Below are 17,738 nucleotides of genomic sequence, written 5' to 3' on the forward strand. Positions count from 1 at the left end.
TCCTCACCCTCACTCAGTGCCTCCTTTCACCCCAGGGTGCCCTCACCACACGCTGTGCACAGGGCCCCACGGTGGGAGAGGCGCAGGCCTCCCAGGCCCAGGGCAGCTCACAGGGACAGGGCCGCATGGCGCTGGCCGTGCAACACCAAGTCCTCTAGGGACAGAAATGCCAGCCACAGGCAGGGTCTCGGCGGCACTCAGGGGACCGTGAAGAACCCCCCCACTGCCCCCTGCCCCAGCACTGTCCAGGCACCCCACAAACACAGCTGCACACGTGGGTCCGTGTGGGCCACTGGCCAGGCCAGCCCCCAGCCCTGGCCCTGTCACCTTGACCCGCAGCCCTTCTCTCTCCTCCTCCGGGCCGGGCTGCAGCGGGGGGCTGGGACCTCAATGCCCGGGAGCGTGTGGCTTCACGTGCCTCCTGGCTGGCCGACCCTGCCCCCTGGTGTGGCCCGGGTCCCATCACTGCCTCCTCGACCACAAGCCTGTGAAAGGCCCAAGAGGAAGCACCTGCACCAGACCACAGGCCCCAACTCCCCGGCCCGGCCCCAAGCGTCAGGGCACCCAGCCTGCGGCCTCGGGCGCTGAACCTCGGCCCACCGTGTAGAGGCAGGACCCTGCCAGCCTTGGGGCAGCCGGCACTATCCTCCAGGAGCGCAGAGGGGCCCTGACCACAGCCCCTCCCGCCCCACCCCTGCCGGCCATCCTTCCGGCTCCTTACTGCCCTGGAATCCACTGAGATGTGCTGACAGAAAGGTTCTACTGCGTTTAGGGAAAAAAAATCTGTAAGCCTCAGAACCAGGACTCATTCTCCACATTCTTAGGACAGATCCTGTGACCCCCGCGTTTGGCCTCAAGGAGGAGTGTCGAAGGACAGCCCAGGCCTCCCGGAGCTCTCCCTTCTCACGGGTGGAAACAGGCCCCTCAGGCCAGGCTCCGGAGCAGGGGGTAACCCCCCATGAGCCAGGCCCACATGGGTGGGGCAGGGGCAGGCCACGCCAAATACCGAGCACCCAGGGGCGGCCAGTTCCCAGCCTGCTCCCAGCAGCCCAGCTGGACTTACGGGACACGTCTGTGCTACGGCCCCGGCCTGAAAATGGGGGCGAGGGCAGTGAAGAAGACGCTCAGGAAACCACTCTGCTGACCCCCAGCCCCGGGGCAGGAGTCGGGGAGGGGGGGTTTGGACCAGATGTCAGGACAAACCGGGTTCCCCGTTTGCACAGGAGGGAGGGGCGCGAGGCCTGCCTCTGGGGCAGGAGTAACAGGCTCCCACCTGACCTCGCAGGCACCAAGCACAGTGGGCAGGGAGGGGCCCCTGAGGGACAACTCTGCCCCCAAGGAAGATGGAAAAGCAGACGGAATCTGGACCAAGAGATGCCAGTCCCGGCCTGGGAACCAAGGCGCCCTCGGGCCATCCGCCCCAGGCTTTGCGAGACTCCATCCTCCAAGGGGTCAGCAGGGGCCACCGCTGGAGCCTGCAAGCCAGAGAGCATCCCATGACCTGGCTGGCCGGCTCTTACCAGCTCTGGGCCATGTGAGCAAAAAACCCTCCCTGGTCATTTCCTGTGCTTGGAAATCGTACCCTAACACATGAATCCCGGTCGGCATCACTGCGGCCCAGAGTGCTGCCGGCACAGGTGGGCACATGTGAGGGCAGAAGCGCCTTCCTGCTGTGGTCCCCACACAAGGCTGGACCCCATTCGCGCCTCCTTGCCTGCCCAAGCAGGTGAGCCTCCTGAGGGCAGGAGTGGGGAGCAGCTCAGGTGTTGCTGGGCGTGGCCGGGCAGGGGGAGGTCTGGCAGGTACAAAGCTACGGGAGTGCTGGGTGCGCCGGGCTCAGGGGTCTCTCCACACCGAGGGCTGGGTCACTCCAGCCCACACGAGCAGGGGAGGAACACAGGTCCTCAGCACCCTCCTCCGTCCGAACAAACCCCTGGAACAGCCCCTGCCCCGCTGGGGCACTCACAAATGTCCTCTGAAACGAGATGCCAGGACAGAGGAAGGACGGCCACGCTGGTGCCCAGGTGTCACCTCAGGATACAGCTCTCCTACTCCTTCAATGTCGTCCCCTCAGACCACACAGGAAGCATCTTAATGCCAAACGCACTTACGCGAGGGTGAAAACCTAGCAGGAAAGGGGCACGAACTGTGGTTCCACAGCTGAAAAGCCAGCCTCAAGAGCGCTTTCATGCTTCCCTCTAGGAAACAAGTCTCGTATCTGAAAACATAAAGCTGTGGCCCAAAAAAGAGAGAAGAAAGGGGGAATAAATCCACAGACGGCCCGAAGCTCCTGAGAGCAACTACCCCTGCAAACAAGAGGTGGGATGCTACTGAGACCAGCAGCCCAGGAGGCCGTCAAACAGCGACTGTCAGTCCTGAGCAGGATCCCCTGGCCCCGGGGACGGTGCCCTCTACCTGAAGGGGCCGCTTCCACTGCAAACAAGATCTCTAGCCTTCCGACTGAAGAAGCTGCCAGTCACGAAAGCCTCCCCGAGGTGGGCACCCCTCCCAACGACGGCCGGCTTCTGGAAGCCCCACCCAGAGTGCCCCATCCATCCGGGTGGAGTCATCTGGCAGGAATGGCATAGCCACTCATCACCATGAGACGGTAGAGACCAGTGACGCCCAGCAGAGAGGAGGTGGAGGGCGCCACCCCTACTTCTACCCCAGGCCGCGGGCACACCCAGAGCTGCTCTGGGGATAGGGGCCCGGGCTGTCACCTCAAGGTTCCAGTTCAGGGACTTCCCTGGCGGCACAGTGGTTAAGAATCCTCCTGCCAACACAGGGGACATGGGTTCAAGCCCTGGTCTGGGAAGATCCCACATGCCACGGAGCAACTAAGCCCGTGCGCCACAACTACTGAGCCTGTGCTCTAGAGCCCGTGAACCACAACTACTGAGCCCACGTACCACAACTACTGAAGCCCACGCACCTAGAGCCTGTGCTCCACAACAAGAGAAGCCACCACAATGAGAAGCCCATGCACTGCAATGAAGAGTAGCCCCTGTTCGCCGCAACTAAGCAAAGCCCGCGCACAGCAACGAAGAACCAACGCAGCCAAAAATTAATTAATTTATTAAAAAAAAAAAGGTTCCAGTTCAGCGGCTTCTGTCTTTAAAGAGTGTGGCCAGGGCTTCCCTGGTGGCGCAGTGGTTGAGAGTCCGCCTGCCGATGCAGGGGACACGGGTTCGCGCCCCGGTCCGGGAAGATCCCACATGCTGAGCGGCTGGGCCCATGAGCCATGGCTGCTGAGCCTGTGTGTCCGGAGCCTGTGCTCTGCAACGGGAGAGGCCACAACAGTGAGAGGCCCACGTACCGCAAAAAAAAAAAAAAAAAAAAAAAAAAAAAGAAATAAAGAGTGTGGCCAGGGCCAAGCGGCTGGTACCTGGTAACAAATGAGGCTCACCTGCATGGGCACCACTCCCTAGCTTAAGCACAGCCTCTGGGCAGCAGGTTTCCATAGCAACAGGCCTCGGGAGCCACACTGTCTGCACTGCCTTTCTGTGGCCCAGGATAGACCGGCACTTGACAGGCGGGAGCTGAGGCTGGGACACAGCTCACCCACATGCAGAGCCACAGGGCAGCTCCAGGAGGCCCTGAGACATGAGCTGGCACCTGCTTCAAAAAAGTAGTTCTGGATCATCTGTTTCTTTCCAAAAGAGAAGTCAGCAGAACTGTCTGTCCATTCTGAAATTCTGCTCCCACAGGTTAAACAGACACACACACTCTCATATACACACATACACCACACACAAACACACACCTCCCAATGGGTGCCTTACACACAGTCTCAGAGGACAGAGGTCAGCGTGCCCAGCCTGCTTCACAGCTGAGAACCTGGAGCCAGGCTCCGTCTGTTCTCCCTCCAAGGCCAGGCGTCCTCAGCAATACTGCACTTTGCCTCTGTTCAAATGACCGTGCACAATCAGACAAAAAGGCCCTTCTCTGATCAAAACAAAACACTGAGAGACTCCTGACCAAGGTTACTAAGACACAGCACACGTGGAGTCAAGCTTCTGTGAGCCCGGGACTCCAAGTCCAAAGTCCAGACGGTCAGGACTTACAAAGGGCACAGGGCATCAGGCGCCAGGCAGAACCCCTGACACCCTGCCCCTGGTGATCCCAACAGACCCCTCCGCAGGGAGCTGCTTCCCACGCAGCTACACGCGTGGAGTCGACAGGGAGGCCGGAGTGGGGGCCCAGGGGGCAGCCCTGTCTGTACCGAGGGTAGGGAGCCAAGGGGCCTGCACACCCCCCGTGAAGATGGGCCCCTGGACACAAACCTGCCATGCCTCTGCCGACGGCCTCCTGGGTCGGCTCCACTCATGGTAAAATCGGTGAGGTCAGCTTTCTTGCAGACTCACCTGGCACCTCCTTGGTGGGGGCAGGCGCCTCTGCAGGAGCTAACTCACAGGTGGATGGAGTAGGGCAGCCCAAGGCAGCCCCAGGTAAAGGGCAAGGCCTGCCGCCAAGTCTCACCCACAGAGAGGTGCCCCCGTCCTGGCCCGGACCCTCTCAGGCACTCCCACTGAGATGGGACATCCAGCCCAGCCACCGACAAGAGCAGTTACAGCTTAACATCAAACACCAAAGTGTCACCTTGTACCAAGGTGTAAACTAGTTCATACCTCGGCCTCCCAGGAGAGCCTGGCATGTGGTGGGGAGAGCGTTGCTTGGGCTCAGACAGACTTCTGGACGCTTGCTATGGGGCTCTGAACATCCTGAGATGAGAGAGGCATCTCCCCAAAACTCTCGATGGAGCGTCATCAACCTCCAAGTCCACACAATCCTGGGGCAGTGTTTACGCAAGCACTCCCGGGCCGGGACCCTGCCAGCGCCCCGGCCTGCGACCGTGCCAGCTGTCAGCAGTGGGGGCCCTTTGTGCCACCCCCGCCCTGCCATGCCAGGGCTTCTCCACAGCTTAAAAGAAAATGCCCATGAATCACTGCAAGAAACATGCCTCGTGTAAAGGGAATATAAATGTTTATTAAGAAATTCTAGGAACCAGGTCAGGAATCTTGGTATCTTAGTCACTCCAGCTAATTAAAGAAAAAAAAATATCAAAATAGAAGCCCATCCTAGGAACATGAGACAAGGAGAGCTTCTCTTGCCACAAGTACTTTGAGCCGCGGCTCAGCCGGTTGCCAAGGGGACCCAGTGTTTACCTCTCCCTCTGCTGTGTAGGAGTATGCTGACCTACCAGGAACAGCTAGGCCACTGCCTCTAACACCCCACAGGAAGGGCCGCCAGGGTGTCCCCAGGGGCTCAGACGATGGAGGAGGAAGCCACAGCCCCACCCCAGACCTCTGCCCATCGGTCTCCGGGGTTGAGCCAGGCCACAGAACAAAGGAGAGGCGTCTCTAGGCCTCCCCAGCCTCCTGGGCCCTGCTCCCCAGCACACCGACCCTCCCCTGTGCCAAGGACTGGAAACCCCTGAGGGCAGGTTAAAAATGTGCTTAGACCCCAGGTGTGAGGAGAGGAGGAGGGAGGGGGGTGGAGGGAGAAGGGGAGGAGGAAATGTGAGGACCAGGCTGCACCCTTCACTGGGCAGCCACAGAGCTCAGCTCGGGTCCGTCCGGTCAGCCACAGCCAGACCCCCATGCCAGGCTGCTGGCCCCGATCGAGGGCAGAATGGCCCCAGAACAAGTACCCCACTGAGGCCCGGGAATTCACAACCTCCAGCTCGACTCCAGGATGCCCGCTCCACCCTAAGGCCAGCGCTGCCCCTATAGCCTCAGCTGGACACACACTGCGCCTTCCTCCTGGCTCCTGCAGGGCAAGCCTCGGCATGACAAGCCCCCTGCCTGCCGCAGCAGGAGCCACCTGGCCAGAGGCCTCCCGATGGGCTTCCTTCCACAGAAACAACTGTCCTGAGCTTTGGTACGCATGCTCACACACACACACGTGCACACACGTGTCTGCCTCCCGAGGCCCCGTGCAGTGCTGACCACGTGACGGGAGGAGCTGAATATGGGAAGGAGTTAAAACACTTGGTTCGTAAGTCAGGGAGACGAGCAGGGAAAGGGAGAGAAAGGGTGACGTTTTCCAAAGGCTAAAGTGAGTGAACTTAAGACTGACGCAACCTGTCCAAAGCAGGATGCTAGCACGGAACACCCAGCCCAGTAACAGGGAAGGACAGCTTCAAATCAGCACCTGTAAGAAGCCAAGGCTGAATTTCCTGCAAACCCCAGAGGCCTGACAGTAACTTAGGACAACCACCCTGATTGCCAATACGACATCACGAAGCCTATGCTGTGAACGCTCGGGGCCCCACCTTGAAGAGGGCTCGGAGAAAATGCTAAAAGACATTTCATCATCATAAAAGATGGCATCCTGCAAAGGCCCTCAGACTCTCCCCGGGGGAATACCCCCAGTGCCTTAGGCCAAGCAACAAGGCAACTTTATTTTTGAAAATTTTCTGGCTGTGCCGCACAGCATGTGGGATCTTACTTCCCCAACCAGGGATCGAACCCATGCCCCCTGCAATGGAAGTGCAGAGCCCTAACCACTGGACTGCCAGGGAATTCCCAAGGCAACTTTTGAAAACAGGATTTGCCGTGCAAGCTGCCCAGAGAGGGCACTCTGGAAAAGACAAGGAAACCTGGGGAACCACCCTTGGCACCCAGGGCTGCAGGAGATGGAATCCCTGGGGGCCTCCTAACACCACAACGCCTGTGCTCAGTGACAAAAATGGCAACTGATGAACAAACACGGGGAAATCCTTCCAGAGTGGGACTCCGGTGAGACCTCAGTGATGGGTGGAGGGGACCTGTGGATGGCGTCTACACTGCCTGAGCCCCGCCACCCTGCCATGTCACTCAGCATGCCCAGTGGGAGAGGACCACCCACAGCCAGTGGGCAAACCAGAGTGGCCGGCTGGGGATGGAGGACAATGGTTAGAAGTTAGGGAAGCACGTGGGGCTCCTAAGTAGCCAGACTGCCCATCACGCAGTGATAGTATCAGTGGCAACTACATGACTCATTCACACTCACTGTCCCTCCTCCAGTGAAAACCTGTGAGGTTTGTTGCTGATAAGGGAGCACCCACGGTGCTAACCCCCCACCTCCCAGACCCTCTCCCTGACCTCAGACTTGGTTTTGAGCAACTCAGCCAGCCAAAGGCCCAGGCAAAACACCACTCCCCACCAAGGACACGCCTGGGCCCCTGGGGCTGCGCTCCGCCCCTCCTAGTGGGCTGAGGCTTGTGTGCGCCTTTTCTGGTTCCTCTCTTTCCCAACACTTTCTTGCAAAAACCTCTATTTTTGATCTGTCATTAACTTTAGCTTCTTCCTCTGGCCCCCAAACAAGTTCTCTATCTTTTTTTTTTTTTTTTTTTAGTGAGCATTTATACAACAAAAGTGAGTTAAAAACACGTGAAAAGCTCAGAGGAGGAATTTACAGGAGGAGGAAATTCCTGTACTGCTCCTACTGGAGGAGAATGACCTTGGGTCAACTTAACCCAAGGGCATGAGGAGCCCCATACCGGGCCCCAGGTCCCTCCCTGGCTGCCCAGCCAGCACCCTGCTGGGGCCCCTCCCCGGGTGGGGGCAGGAAGCCCCCTGAGCTCCTGAGACCGCTTCACCCTCTTCCACACCTGAGCTTCCTTCCCACTGGCCACGTCTGCAGGACAAAGGCCGGCGCCAGAAGCCCCTTCCGAGGCAGGAGCCTGACACAGGCAGAGCCACGCGCTCTCTGGCGGGTGACTGCCAACTAGCAAAGCTCTCCCACCACGCGCCCTGGGCTCTGGCTCCAGGAGCCAGGCCTGGGCCCTGTGCTCTGGGACCACGGGTCGCCCATCTGTGCAGGCAGGCCACGCCCCTGTGGCAGGAGCGCAGGGACATTGAAACTGAGGCATCAAGTCTCAGCACTTTTCCGAACAGGTCACCTTGGGACAGACTGGCCAATGGCCACAGAGTGCGGCCAAGTTCCTGGTTAGCAAGTGTTTTTTGCGTGATGAACTTCAAAAAAGGAGAACAATAAACAGATCCCCACCTCCACCCCCCGCACACACATCACAGTAAAAACCTGGAGCGTGCCCTGTGCTGTGCGTTCAGAACAATGTCAGCGCAGACGCCGCTCTGGGCCAGGCCGCCTGCACCACACACGAGGCCCATGGCAAATGGGGAGGATGCCCCAGCCCACCTGGCTCGGCAGGGGACAGGGAGCAGGTGGAGGACACGGCAGAGCCCAGCCACCACAGGAGCGAGGGGACGCAGCCCTCTCACTGCAGGGCCTCTACGCTGGGGGGGGGGGGGGGGGGGGGGGGGGAGGGGGGGGAGGGGGGGAGGGGGGGAGGGGGGGCCCCGACGTGTAAAACTGACCATGGAACTGGGAGTCATAGGTTCCACAGAAACACGCTCTAGCCTGGGATGCTCAGGTCAGCCATAACAGACAGGGTACCGCGCGCGCACGTGTGTGTGTGTGTGTGTGTGTGTGTGTGTGTGTGTGTGTGTGTGTGTGTGGCAGAACTCGGGGTTGGGTGAGGAGTCCTTCTGTCCTACGTTAAGTGCCTCGTGTCAAATCACTGCCTGCAGGGTAAAAAGTTAAGAGTTCCAGCCTCCATTGTATTGGCCCAGGGCAGTGGCCAAGGCCTTCTGAGCCCAGTGCTCGGCTCTGGGGGCCTCTGTCCCCACTGTCCCATCCCAGCCACACTGCAGCAGCTGCTTCTGACCCGCCAGGCTAGGCGAACACTCAGAAGGTTGTTCCCATCTTGACGGGACATTGACTTCTCAAGAAAATAATCCCATTTGGGGCTGTGAAAGGAAAGGAAAACAGGCTCAGGTGGACTTAGATCCGTATTTGGGTTTTTTCTGGAAAGCGGGTTGAGACCCACCAGGAAATTAAGTGTGTCACCGGCTGCAGGCCCCACCCGCCCAGGCCTGGGAGACAGGTCACCAGCAGGCACAGAGCCGAGGTGTGGGTGGGCTGACTGAGAAGAACGTGCCCACGAACACCTCCTGAGCTGCTCCAAATACCACCTGGAAACATCTGATTCAACGTAAAATCAGGGGATCCGGTTTGTTTGGGGGAAGGAGCTCCTAAGACTCTCTTGAGCTGCACTTTTACTTTAAAAAGACTTCCAACAACAAAGCTGAAAAACCCAGCACCTGTCCAGTCAAGGACACTGGAGGATGAACGGAAGCCTGGCAGGTGGACTGGGCAGAAGGGGCTGAATAAAGGTGAGCAGACGGCACCCCAGCACGGTACCTGGCTCCGCGAAGGACCAGCAGCACCCTACCCTGGCCCTCTGGAAAGCCACGGTCTCAGAGTGTCACTTATTGTCAAAAAAGAACAGCCCTGTACAGCAGAGAGGCCTGGCAGACACCCCTTCACCCGCGATCCAGCACTGTGGTGCACAGAGGGCCCAGCATCACCTGCATTGTAGTTCTGACCAAAGATTGTTTAAAGTGGATCTAATCACGAGGAAACAATGAGACCAATGCAGATTGTGGGATCGTTCTGTAAGTCAACTGGCTTGGATCCCTAAAATGCCAATGCACCAAAGACCAAAAGATGGGGGGGGGGGCACACTAGTGTCCCTTAGTGTCAGACTGAGGGACACTCAAGAATTAGGACAACCAAATGCAATGTGTGATTAACCGCATCCCGGCTCCTGTATGGGCCACCTGGGAGGGTCACTAGAGAAACTGAATATGGACTGTATGTTAGATAACGTGTAATATTTAGAGAGATGAGAGGCAGGGGAGGGAGAAAACATAATATTTAGAGAGGGAAGGTGGGAAAAAGGGAAGAAAGGATTTTTTAAAAGTGTGACAGAATATTAACTAATGACTCGAGGAGAAGAGTATTTGAATGTTCATCGTACAATCCCTTAACGTTTCAGAAGTAATGAGAATTTGTGGGGGAAACGGTGTGCGAGGGGCACCTGGGCTTCTAACACCCTGAGGCCCTGCTCATCCGCCGTTCCCTGGAACCCGGTGGAGACAGGCACGCGGGCACACCCACACCCCAAAGTGGGGAGGCTCCACCCTCATCTGCTGTGCAACCTCCAGCATATTTCTTAACCCATCTGAGCCTGAGTGTCCTTATCTAAAAACCAGTAATAATTACACTGCCTGTTCCATAGGGTCCTTGTGGAGATGAAACAGTGTACTGGAAAGCACTGCAAATGGAGGGCCCAGCCCCTGGCAAGCCGCGTGGATGTGCAGGACACAGCGTGAGCACTGAGTGTGTCATCCTACAAGTTTTTATTTTAAAAACTATTTTTACTGCCTTCTTAGGGCACAAACCAGACACACCTTCACAGTGCCCTGAGAGCTCCAGATCTCTGTTGGGAAAGTCAGGTGTCACGGAGCGCAGGCCCCGGGCACGGCAGGGAGGACCTTGCAGCCTCTGCAGATGCCCTGGGTCTGCTCTAGTGCTGTGGGGTTTTGTGGGGTTTCTCAAGTTATATATTTAAACACACATGCGTGTGTGTGAATAACCCTTTGGTTTGCTTCCTCCCTTGCTTTTAGGCACCAGCAACGTATCTTACCCTTGCCCTTTTGATATGCCACGTCTAGGAATCAAACAACCACCGGGATTCAGGATTCAGCCTGTCAGAGCAGGCAGGCCCTAAAAGCGTGTGGGCCGCCACGAGTGGGCTCGGCAGCACCTTCTCTGAAGGGGCAGAGCCCCCAACCCTGCTGGTTCCAGAGGCTTGAAGCCACACACACAGGGCCTCTGGCTAAGTGAAGCGTGGTCCTAATCAGATGCTCACACAGGAGGGGGGGCCTCAAATCCGCTTTCAGCCAGGGGAGGGGGGAGCAAATAGCATCACATCGGTGCCCCCCACACCCGCCCAGTGCAGGCCATGCCAGGAGGCCCCCGGGGGCACACCTGACTGCGGCAGGGGCTGCGGGCCACCGGGTAAGCTGAGTCAGGATGGCAGGACAGCCGGTCGTGAGGGATGCAAGAGTAACAATGGTTTTGTTGAGTTTGTTGCAAATGTTCTCAATATGATGCTTTCACGTGTACAAAAGGAGAACTGGGAGAAGTTTAAAAAAAAAAAAAAAAAAGTCAGCCAGAGACACAGCAGGAAACTTAGCACCGGGGAGACCAAGATCTGTCAGCCTGTTTCCTTTCAAAACATAATGTGTCCTTTAAGTCAACAGAGTAGCTCTACCACACGTTTAAACGCTGCCTATGCCCCCGTCACTACCACCACCAGGTCTCAATCCCACATGAATGCCAGCTGGACACCAGGACACGCACCAGAGTCTACTGCTGCACGGCTTCTAACAGCAAACAAACAAGAAAAGCAGCGCAGCTGTGCTTCCAGCAGGTAAAAGACTGGGTAAGTGACACTACAGCCACGCAGCCGCACCCTGGAGTACTATGCAGCCAGGAAAAAGAACGAAGCTGCCTCACTGAGCAAATACACAGGACAAAAGCCTCGGTGGAATGTGTTTGGTGGATCCTACATGTGTGTTTTTAAATCACCTACTCCATGGATGCATGTGCTTGCGTGTATACACAAAAATCCATTAAAAGGGGCTGGAAAGGGATGCACCAGTAAAGGGCAACAGTGGTTAGCTGGGGGAGGGGAGGGTTGCACATTCTGTCTACACACTTCTGCACTGTTTGAAGAGTTTCACAACTAGGCCCACTGGCAGCCTGCGACTGTGGGTGAGCAGGGGCGGGAGCTGCTGGCCTGGCCATGTCCTAGACAAAGTGCTGGCCCTGTGCCAGCTTGGTTTGCTCTGGGCGAAGGAGATCCTGGCCAGCCACCCTCCACTCTGACAGGCTGCCTTTCCAACGCAGCTGCCCAGGGGAGCACCTGCCAGGGGTCTGGGCGGGCAGTGTGCTTGGAAACCATGTTCTAAAGCCAGAGTTCGGGTTGGGGGAGGGGACCTAAATCCTTGCCCCAGTAATCTCACTGGGGATCGAATCCCTCCTTCAGTGGGTCAGGGTAAATTTCAAACAAATCCTGCCCCCAATTATCACAGGAAATGGCTGAGACAGTGAAGTCTCACTCTACTTTCCACCCCACCCCACACAGGGCCAGGTGGCTAGGAACATCTCTCTGGGGCTGCAGGAGGGAGGGGCTGTGTCCAGCACAGTGCCCACCTTCCTGGCCAGGCCCCCGGAGCTGCTGAGACGGGCCCAGCCCAGGGTGCAAGGAGAGGTTTTAGCTACTAGCGCCGGAGGGAAAACAGGGCACAGAGGCATCGTGAAAACAATCCTTTGTGGGAACAAATAGGTAGGAATGTATTTGTGATATGTCTGCCTAGAAAGACTGCGGCCACTCTGCTTGGTGCTCACCAAGCACCCCCTGCCCCCCGCCCCATCCTGGGCAACAGGCAGGAACCTCCTCCAATATGTGCGACCTGGACAGCTGCGGGGGGCGGGCGGGGAGTCTGCCCTCAGAGGGGTCCAGAGCTTTCCTTCTCTAAGTCCTTGAATTTTCAAATCAAAGCCCTTCAGCCTCCAAGAAAATCTGTTCCTGGTCTAGGCAGTCCCCAAAGCGAGTCTTAGCAAACCTCCCAGGTCTGGGCTGGGAAGCTACAAACAAGCAAATAACCAGGGGCTCAAGTTGCAAAGACGTTTGTGTCTCTGTTTTGTTTTATCATGAGCTTGCTATAACATCAACAGTTACCTAAATGTGACAGAGGGTCATGAGTTCCTAGGATGACCATTGGGGGACCACACGGCCACAGAGCTAACCAGGACAAGCAGCAGCTCTTTGTGTGCAGTCGGTTAGGGGTGGGGGTGGGAGATCAGAGCAGAGCCAGGAAGCCCAGGTTCCCCCAGAGTCAAAGATGCCCCTACGGGACTTCCCTAGCAGCCCAGAGATTAAGACTCCATCTTCCAATGCAGGGGGTGAGGGTTCAATTCCTGGTTGGGGAGCTAAGATCCCACATGCTCTGCAGCCAAAAGAACAAAACATAGAACAGAAGCAATACTGTAGCAAATTCAATAAAGACTTTAAAAATGGTCCACATCAAAAAAAAAAAAAAAAAAAAAGATGACCCTAGGAACTCTCAAACTAATTTCACATACACACATCCTCGTTTCCTGCAAACCTTCCAGGAGGTCAAGGGAGACATCACCAAGCTGCAGGGAGACCTGGGAACCAGTCCCTGGTCACAAAGCTAGGCAGAGCAAGGTGCCAACTGCCTCCTTGGCTACAGGTCATTTTGGTATTCACTCCCCACCATACAATCGCTATGGGAGTAGGGGGGTCCCTAATGAAAGGCCTGGCATGACCTGAGCCACTGCCTGCAGAGACCACCCCTCCCACCACAGAACACTCTGGGAGCCCACAAACCAGGGTCTGTTGCTCGGGTCTTCCCAGGGTCACCTCTCGGTCACCCCCTGCAGCCAACTTGCCTTTCCTCTCCCTTCTGTGGGCTACCTCTGTCCCCTCTATGAACACCAGTGACTTATGCTCTGCACACCCACCTGGGCTTAGCCTGGAAATGGGCTTCCTGGAGGTACCCTGGACCAGAGGTAGATTCTTGGTTCATAGCAGATTCACCTGGGGGACCCCTTAAACTGCAGTCAACATCTGGTACCTGGAAATCTGCATTTCTGAAGGCCCCAAGGGAACCCTGTGCACTCCTGACTTGGAGGTCTACAACTGCTCTGGAGGTGGAGCTCCAGGGTTTCTGCACACCTGGAGGTTGGGGCCGGCTTCCTGCTCTAAGAACAGACACAGCACTTTGCAGGCAAAGTATGGCTCCATCCTCTTCTGGCTGCCTTGGGCTTACAGGCACCCCAGAGAGACTGGCTTCCACCCCACTGTGAAGGCGCGGGTTCCCAGCGCCCCTGACTCAAGCATCTAGCCATCCTGCCCTGTGCTGCGCAGGGCACATGGACCCTGGATCAGGGGGGCTGAGGCAACCCGGAAGGCATCCCCCGGCGGCGGAGGCCCGGGCGAGCCCCGCCCCGGGCCAGTCCCTCCGCAATTCGCGAAGCTGTCTACCGGGTGCTCCCGGGTGGAAGGCCACAGTAAAAGAGGCTGCAGAAAGGTTTTCCAGTCAAGTTCCCTACCCAGTACTGGCCTCGCCTCAACGAGGTACTCAACCCCAGCCGCACCCCAAACGCTGGCCCCGCCCGGGTACTTGGGGTCCACCTGGCTCCAAACCTAGCTTCGCCCCTCCCCCACGACCACACCCACTCTTGCAGTAACGTCCCCACCCCCCTCACGAGTCCACACAGCCCGAACTCTGACTCAGACAGCCTAGAAACGGCCCGCCTTCACCCGCGACCCTACCACCTGCCACGTGGTTTGAGCGGCCACAGCGTGGGACCAGAAATGCGGGGACAGCCTCGTGGGGGAAGAGGTCGTGAGATCCACGGTACCTGACACCCGCAGACCTTGGGCCGACTCAGTTCCAAATGTACCGGGAGAAATAGCCTTTCAGCTCTAGGTTCTTGAAGACTACTGCGGTTTTTAAATCAGTCATGTAATCAGTTTGTGAGTTATTTTACAAATGAGAAGATGAAACGTTTGATCACGAAGTTAATAGTACAAAGGCTTAAAAACTGTCCCAAAGGTGGAAGACCTAAGTGTCCAGAAGAGTTCGCGTAAGCTCAGATGAAATACACGATTCTTTAAACCAAACTGGGAAAGAAAGGTTGTTTACCCATTAAAAGGTTGTTTCCACTTTTGTGTTTAAAAAACAAAAAACAACCACAGAGGAATCAACGACAAAGTCCCGGACTCGCGCGAAGGGAAATGCTGCCCTGGGGTCGGGGGCGGGCGGCGGTCCGCGGATCCCAGGCTGCCGGCTCCGGCCGCCCGCCCGCCCCCGTGCAGGTGCTGCTTGCCCGCATCCGGCCCCGGCAGGTGAGAGCACGGCGGGGAGGAAGGCGGCGCAGACCCACGGGCAGGAGGCAGGGTGCTCCTTTCGGGAGAAAGCGCAGCGGGCCCCAGGAGCCCCTCGGGTCCGGCGCGCCCCCGCCGGCCGGATGGGCGGGGCTCCCACAAAGAGCCGCGAGAGAGGACCCGGGACCGCCCCCCGCGTCGGCCGCCGCTGGCTCTGGTTTCGACAAATTAAACCTTAGAGCGCTGGAAAAATTACAGGAAGAGAAGAGCGAAGAATGTGTCGAGTGGCTGGAGGCAGCCCTGTCCCCGCGTGAACTCCGCCCGCCGCGCGCCCGGGCCGGCCCCTCCCCACCCGAGCGCGCGCCCGGCCGGCGGGGGAGGGGCCGGGCGAGGACACCCCTCCCCCGCGGCTCCCGGGCCGCCCACCTCCCCGGGAAGCAACCGCGGCCCCCACCCAGCTAGCCGGCACCTGCCCTTGCGCCCCCCGGCCTGGGCGGCGTCCCCGCCCCCGGCCCCGGCCCTGATGACGACAATCGCCCCCGCGGCCCCGCCCGAGCGCGCCCGGGGAGGGGGCGTGCCCGGCGGGGGCGCGGTCGCCGGGCGGGCGCCGGCTCCCAGCGCCGGGACCCGCCTCGCGCGGTGCGCAGGGTGTCGCCCGCAGCCCCAAGCGGCTCGGACAGGGGCGAGGCCCCTACCGTTCCCGGCCCGACCTCCCCTCGCTACCCGCCGGCGGCTCCGGGGGCGTGGCCGGGCAACTCGCACTGGCCCCGGGCCGCCCCACTGACCTGTGTGAGTTCTCAGGTGCGCCTTGAGGTGCGAGGATTTCCCGTAAACTTTCTCGCAGCCCGCGTAGTGGCACTTGTGCTTTCTCTGCGGGGACTCGAGGTCGGCGCGACTTCGACCCCGCCGGCCCCTTTGTCTGAGGCCGGGCTCGCCGCTCCCCGTGGGCCCCGGCTCTCGCTCCGGCTCCAGCCCCGCCTCGGGCTCGGGCTCGGGCTCGCTCCACGCCGGGCTGAGGGGCGCGGCCGCCGCGCCACCGGCGCCGGGGGAGGTGGGCTCGGGGGCGGGTGGTGGCGCGGGCGGCAGGCGGCAGGGGGTCCTCGCCTTCCGGGCCGCGGCGCCCTCTCTGCGCTCCGCGGGGGCGGGCGCCGGCGCTTGTTGGTTAAGGTCCGCCAGGATCCGCGCCACTACGAAGAGCGAGGCGCTGTCCTTGCCGTCGCGGCGCTCTTCGACGCGGGGCAGCGTGGCGGCGACAGCGGCCGCGCCCTCGGGTCCGGGCTGCGGCCCCTCCCGCGGCCCGTGCACGACCGCGCGGCTCGACATGGACACGAGGCACTCGGCGGCGAAGTGGTCCACATAGGCGGCGGCTGCCATGCTGCGGGCTCCGGCCGGCGGGCGGGCGGCACTGCTGGTCGCTGCGAGTCGTCAGCGGCGCATCCGCACCCACGGCCTCCGGAGAGCTGGCGGGGGGCGGGGGCGCGGCGCGCCCTCTCCGCGGGCTGGGCTGGGCGCGCAGCCGCCTCTGCCGTCACCCGCGCGGCTCCGCGTCTGCGAGGCGCCCGCCTGGCTGGGCACCGAAGAGTGAGCGCATGGGGGGCGCGGGCGAGTGGGGTCCCCGCAGGGCGTCAGGGGAGGCCTGCCCTAAGGATGCCGAGTGGCGACGTTAGGGACGACCGCGCCAAGTCGCGGCCGCAGCCTCGCCGCGCATTGTGGCAGGCGGGACAGCCGCCGCGCGCGCCGCGGCTCGGTGTGGGCGGCCCGGCCCCGGGGGTGGGCGGGGCCGGGGCCACATCTGGACCCGACGTCAGCCCCCAGCCACATCCTGGCGGCGCAGGTTACAGGCGGCGGCGGCGGCTCTGCTGCGCACGCGGAGGGGGCGGGGATCCCGGAGCGCGCATCGGCGGGATGGAGCGGTCACGCGCCTACTCCTGGGGAGGAGGCGTGGCCGAGGACAAGGGTGGACGCCATTGGTCCTCAGGTTCGCGGCAGGGCCAATCCGTACAGAGAGAGGCGCCCACCCGGCCTCGGGGCGTGCGCGTGCCAACGGGCGTGCCCCCTTGGCCGGCGGGAGGAGGGGCGGAAATTGGAGCCCGGAGCCGGGCACGCTGACGCACGACGTCCGAGGGCGGCGGGCTGGGGCGGGGCCGCGCCCCCTCCTTTCTGCGGCGGGGACCCCGCGGGGTATTTTCCTGTCGGAGCTTTTGTACCGTCACAGCCTTGAACCCCGGCGCGGAGACGAGCGCTCTGAAGGGCGCCCCTTTGTCCCTCTAGCCCCGCCTGTGCTGGGCGCGGCGGAGAGCTCGCCCTGCGGGGCTCGCCTCCGCTTCTCCCTTTCCTCTCCGGAGTGAGGTGCCCGGCGAGGAGGCGTGTCCGCTCCAGCCGGCGCGGAACAACCCCGCCGCACCCCGCCGAAGCCGGGTTCTTGGGCGGCCTCGCCGCGAGAAAGACCGCTTGCCCGCTGCACGCTCCTCCCCTGCTGAGTCCGGCGCTCGGCCCTGCCCGGCCGGGAGCGGGGTCTCGGGAGGGGAGGGGCAACTGCCGCCGGAGGGACCCGGAGCTCCCCGACCGTCCGGCGGCCGGGGATCGAGCCGCGCCGCCCTGCCCTTGAGCCCGGGTCATCCGGAGCCCGACTGGCCGCAAGCTGGTGGTTAGCCTGGCAGCGCGGGTGATGTGTCCACCGCGTCTTCTGTTCGCAGGAGTGAACTACGTGCCGGGGCGTCGGCGCCGCCGCTTAGGGAACGCAGGGCCCCTTCCTCTGCCTCCCCTTCCCAGGCCCGCTGCCAACTTCTCCCGGCTGCCCCTCTCCCACCTCGGCCGGGGAGGCTTCAAAAGCCACCGGCTGCGAGGACCCCGCCCACCGCGCCCCACCCACCCACTGTCGGGCCTGGCGGAGGAAATGCTCCCTGCCCCGCCCCGCCCACTTGCCCTTGGCCCTCACCGGCGCCCTCACCCTCACTCTTCTCTA

At 60.5% G+C, this 17,738-nt stretch overlaps 1 protein-coding gene across 1 annotated transcript in view; it reads right to left on the reverse strand.

The window, feature by feature from the left end:
- Window positions 1-16,184, reverse strand: part of KLF13 (KLF transcription factor 13) — a 40,102-nt gene extending 23,918 nt beyond the window's left edge. The window contains exon 1 of the mRNA XM_065871884.1: window positions 15,559-16,184. Within this exon, the coding sequence (XP_065727956.1) occupies window positions 15,559-16,147 (589 nt within the window). The 5' untranslated portion in view covers window positions 16,148-16,184. The remainder of the gene's footprint in view (window positions 1-15,558) is intronic.
- Between the last annotated feature and the right edge of the window lie 1,554 nt (window positions 16,185-17,738).

Source organism: Phocoena phocoena, chromosome 2 (genome assembly GCF_963924675.1).
Source record: "Phocoena phocoena chromosome 2, mPhoPho1.1, whole genome shotgun sequence".
NCBI classification, from domain to species: Eukaryota; Metazoa; Chordata; class Mammalia; order Artiodactyla; family Phocoenidae; genus Phocoena; species Phocoena phocoena.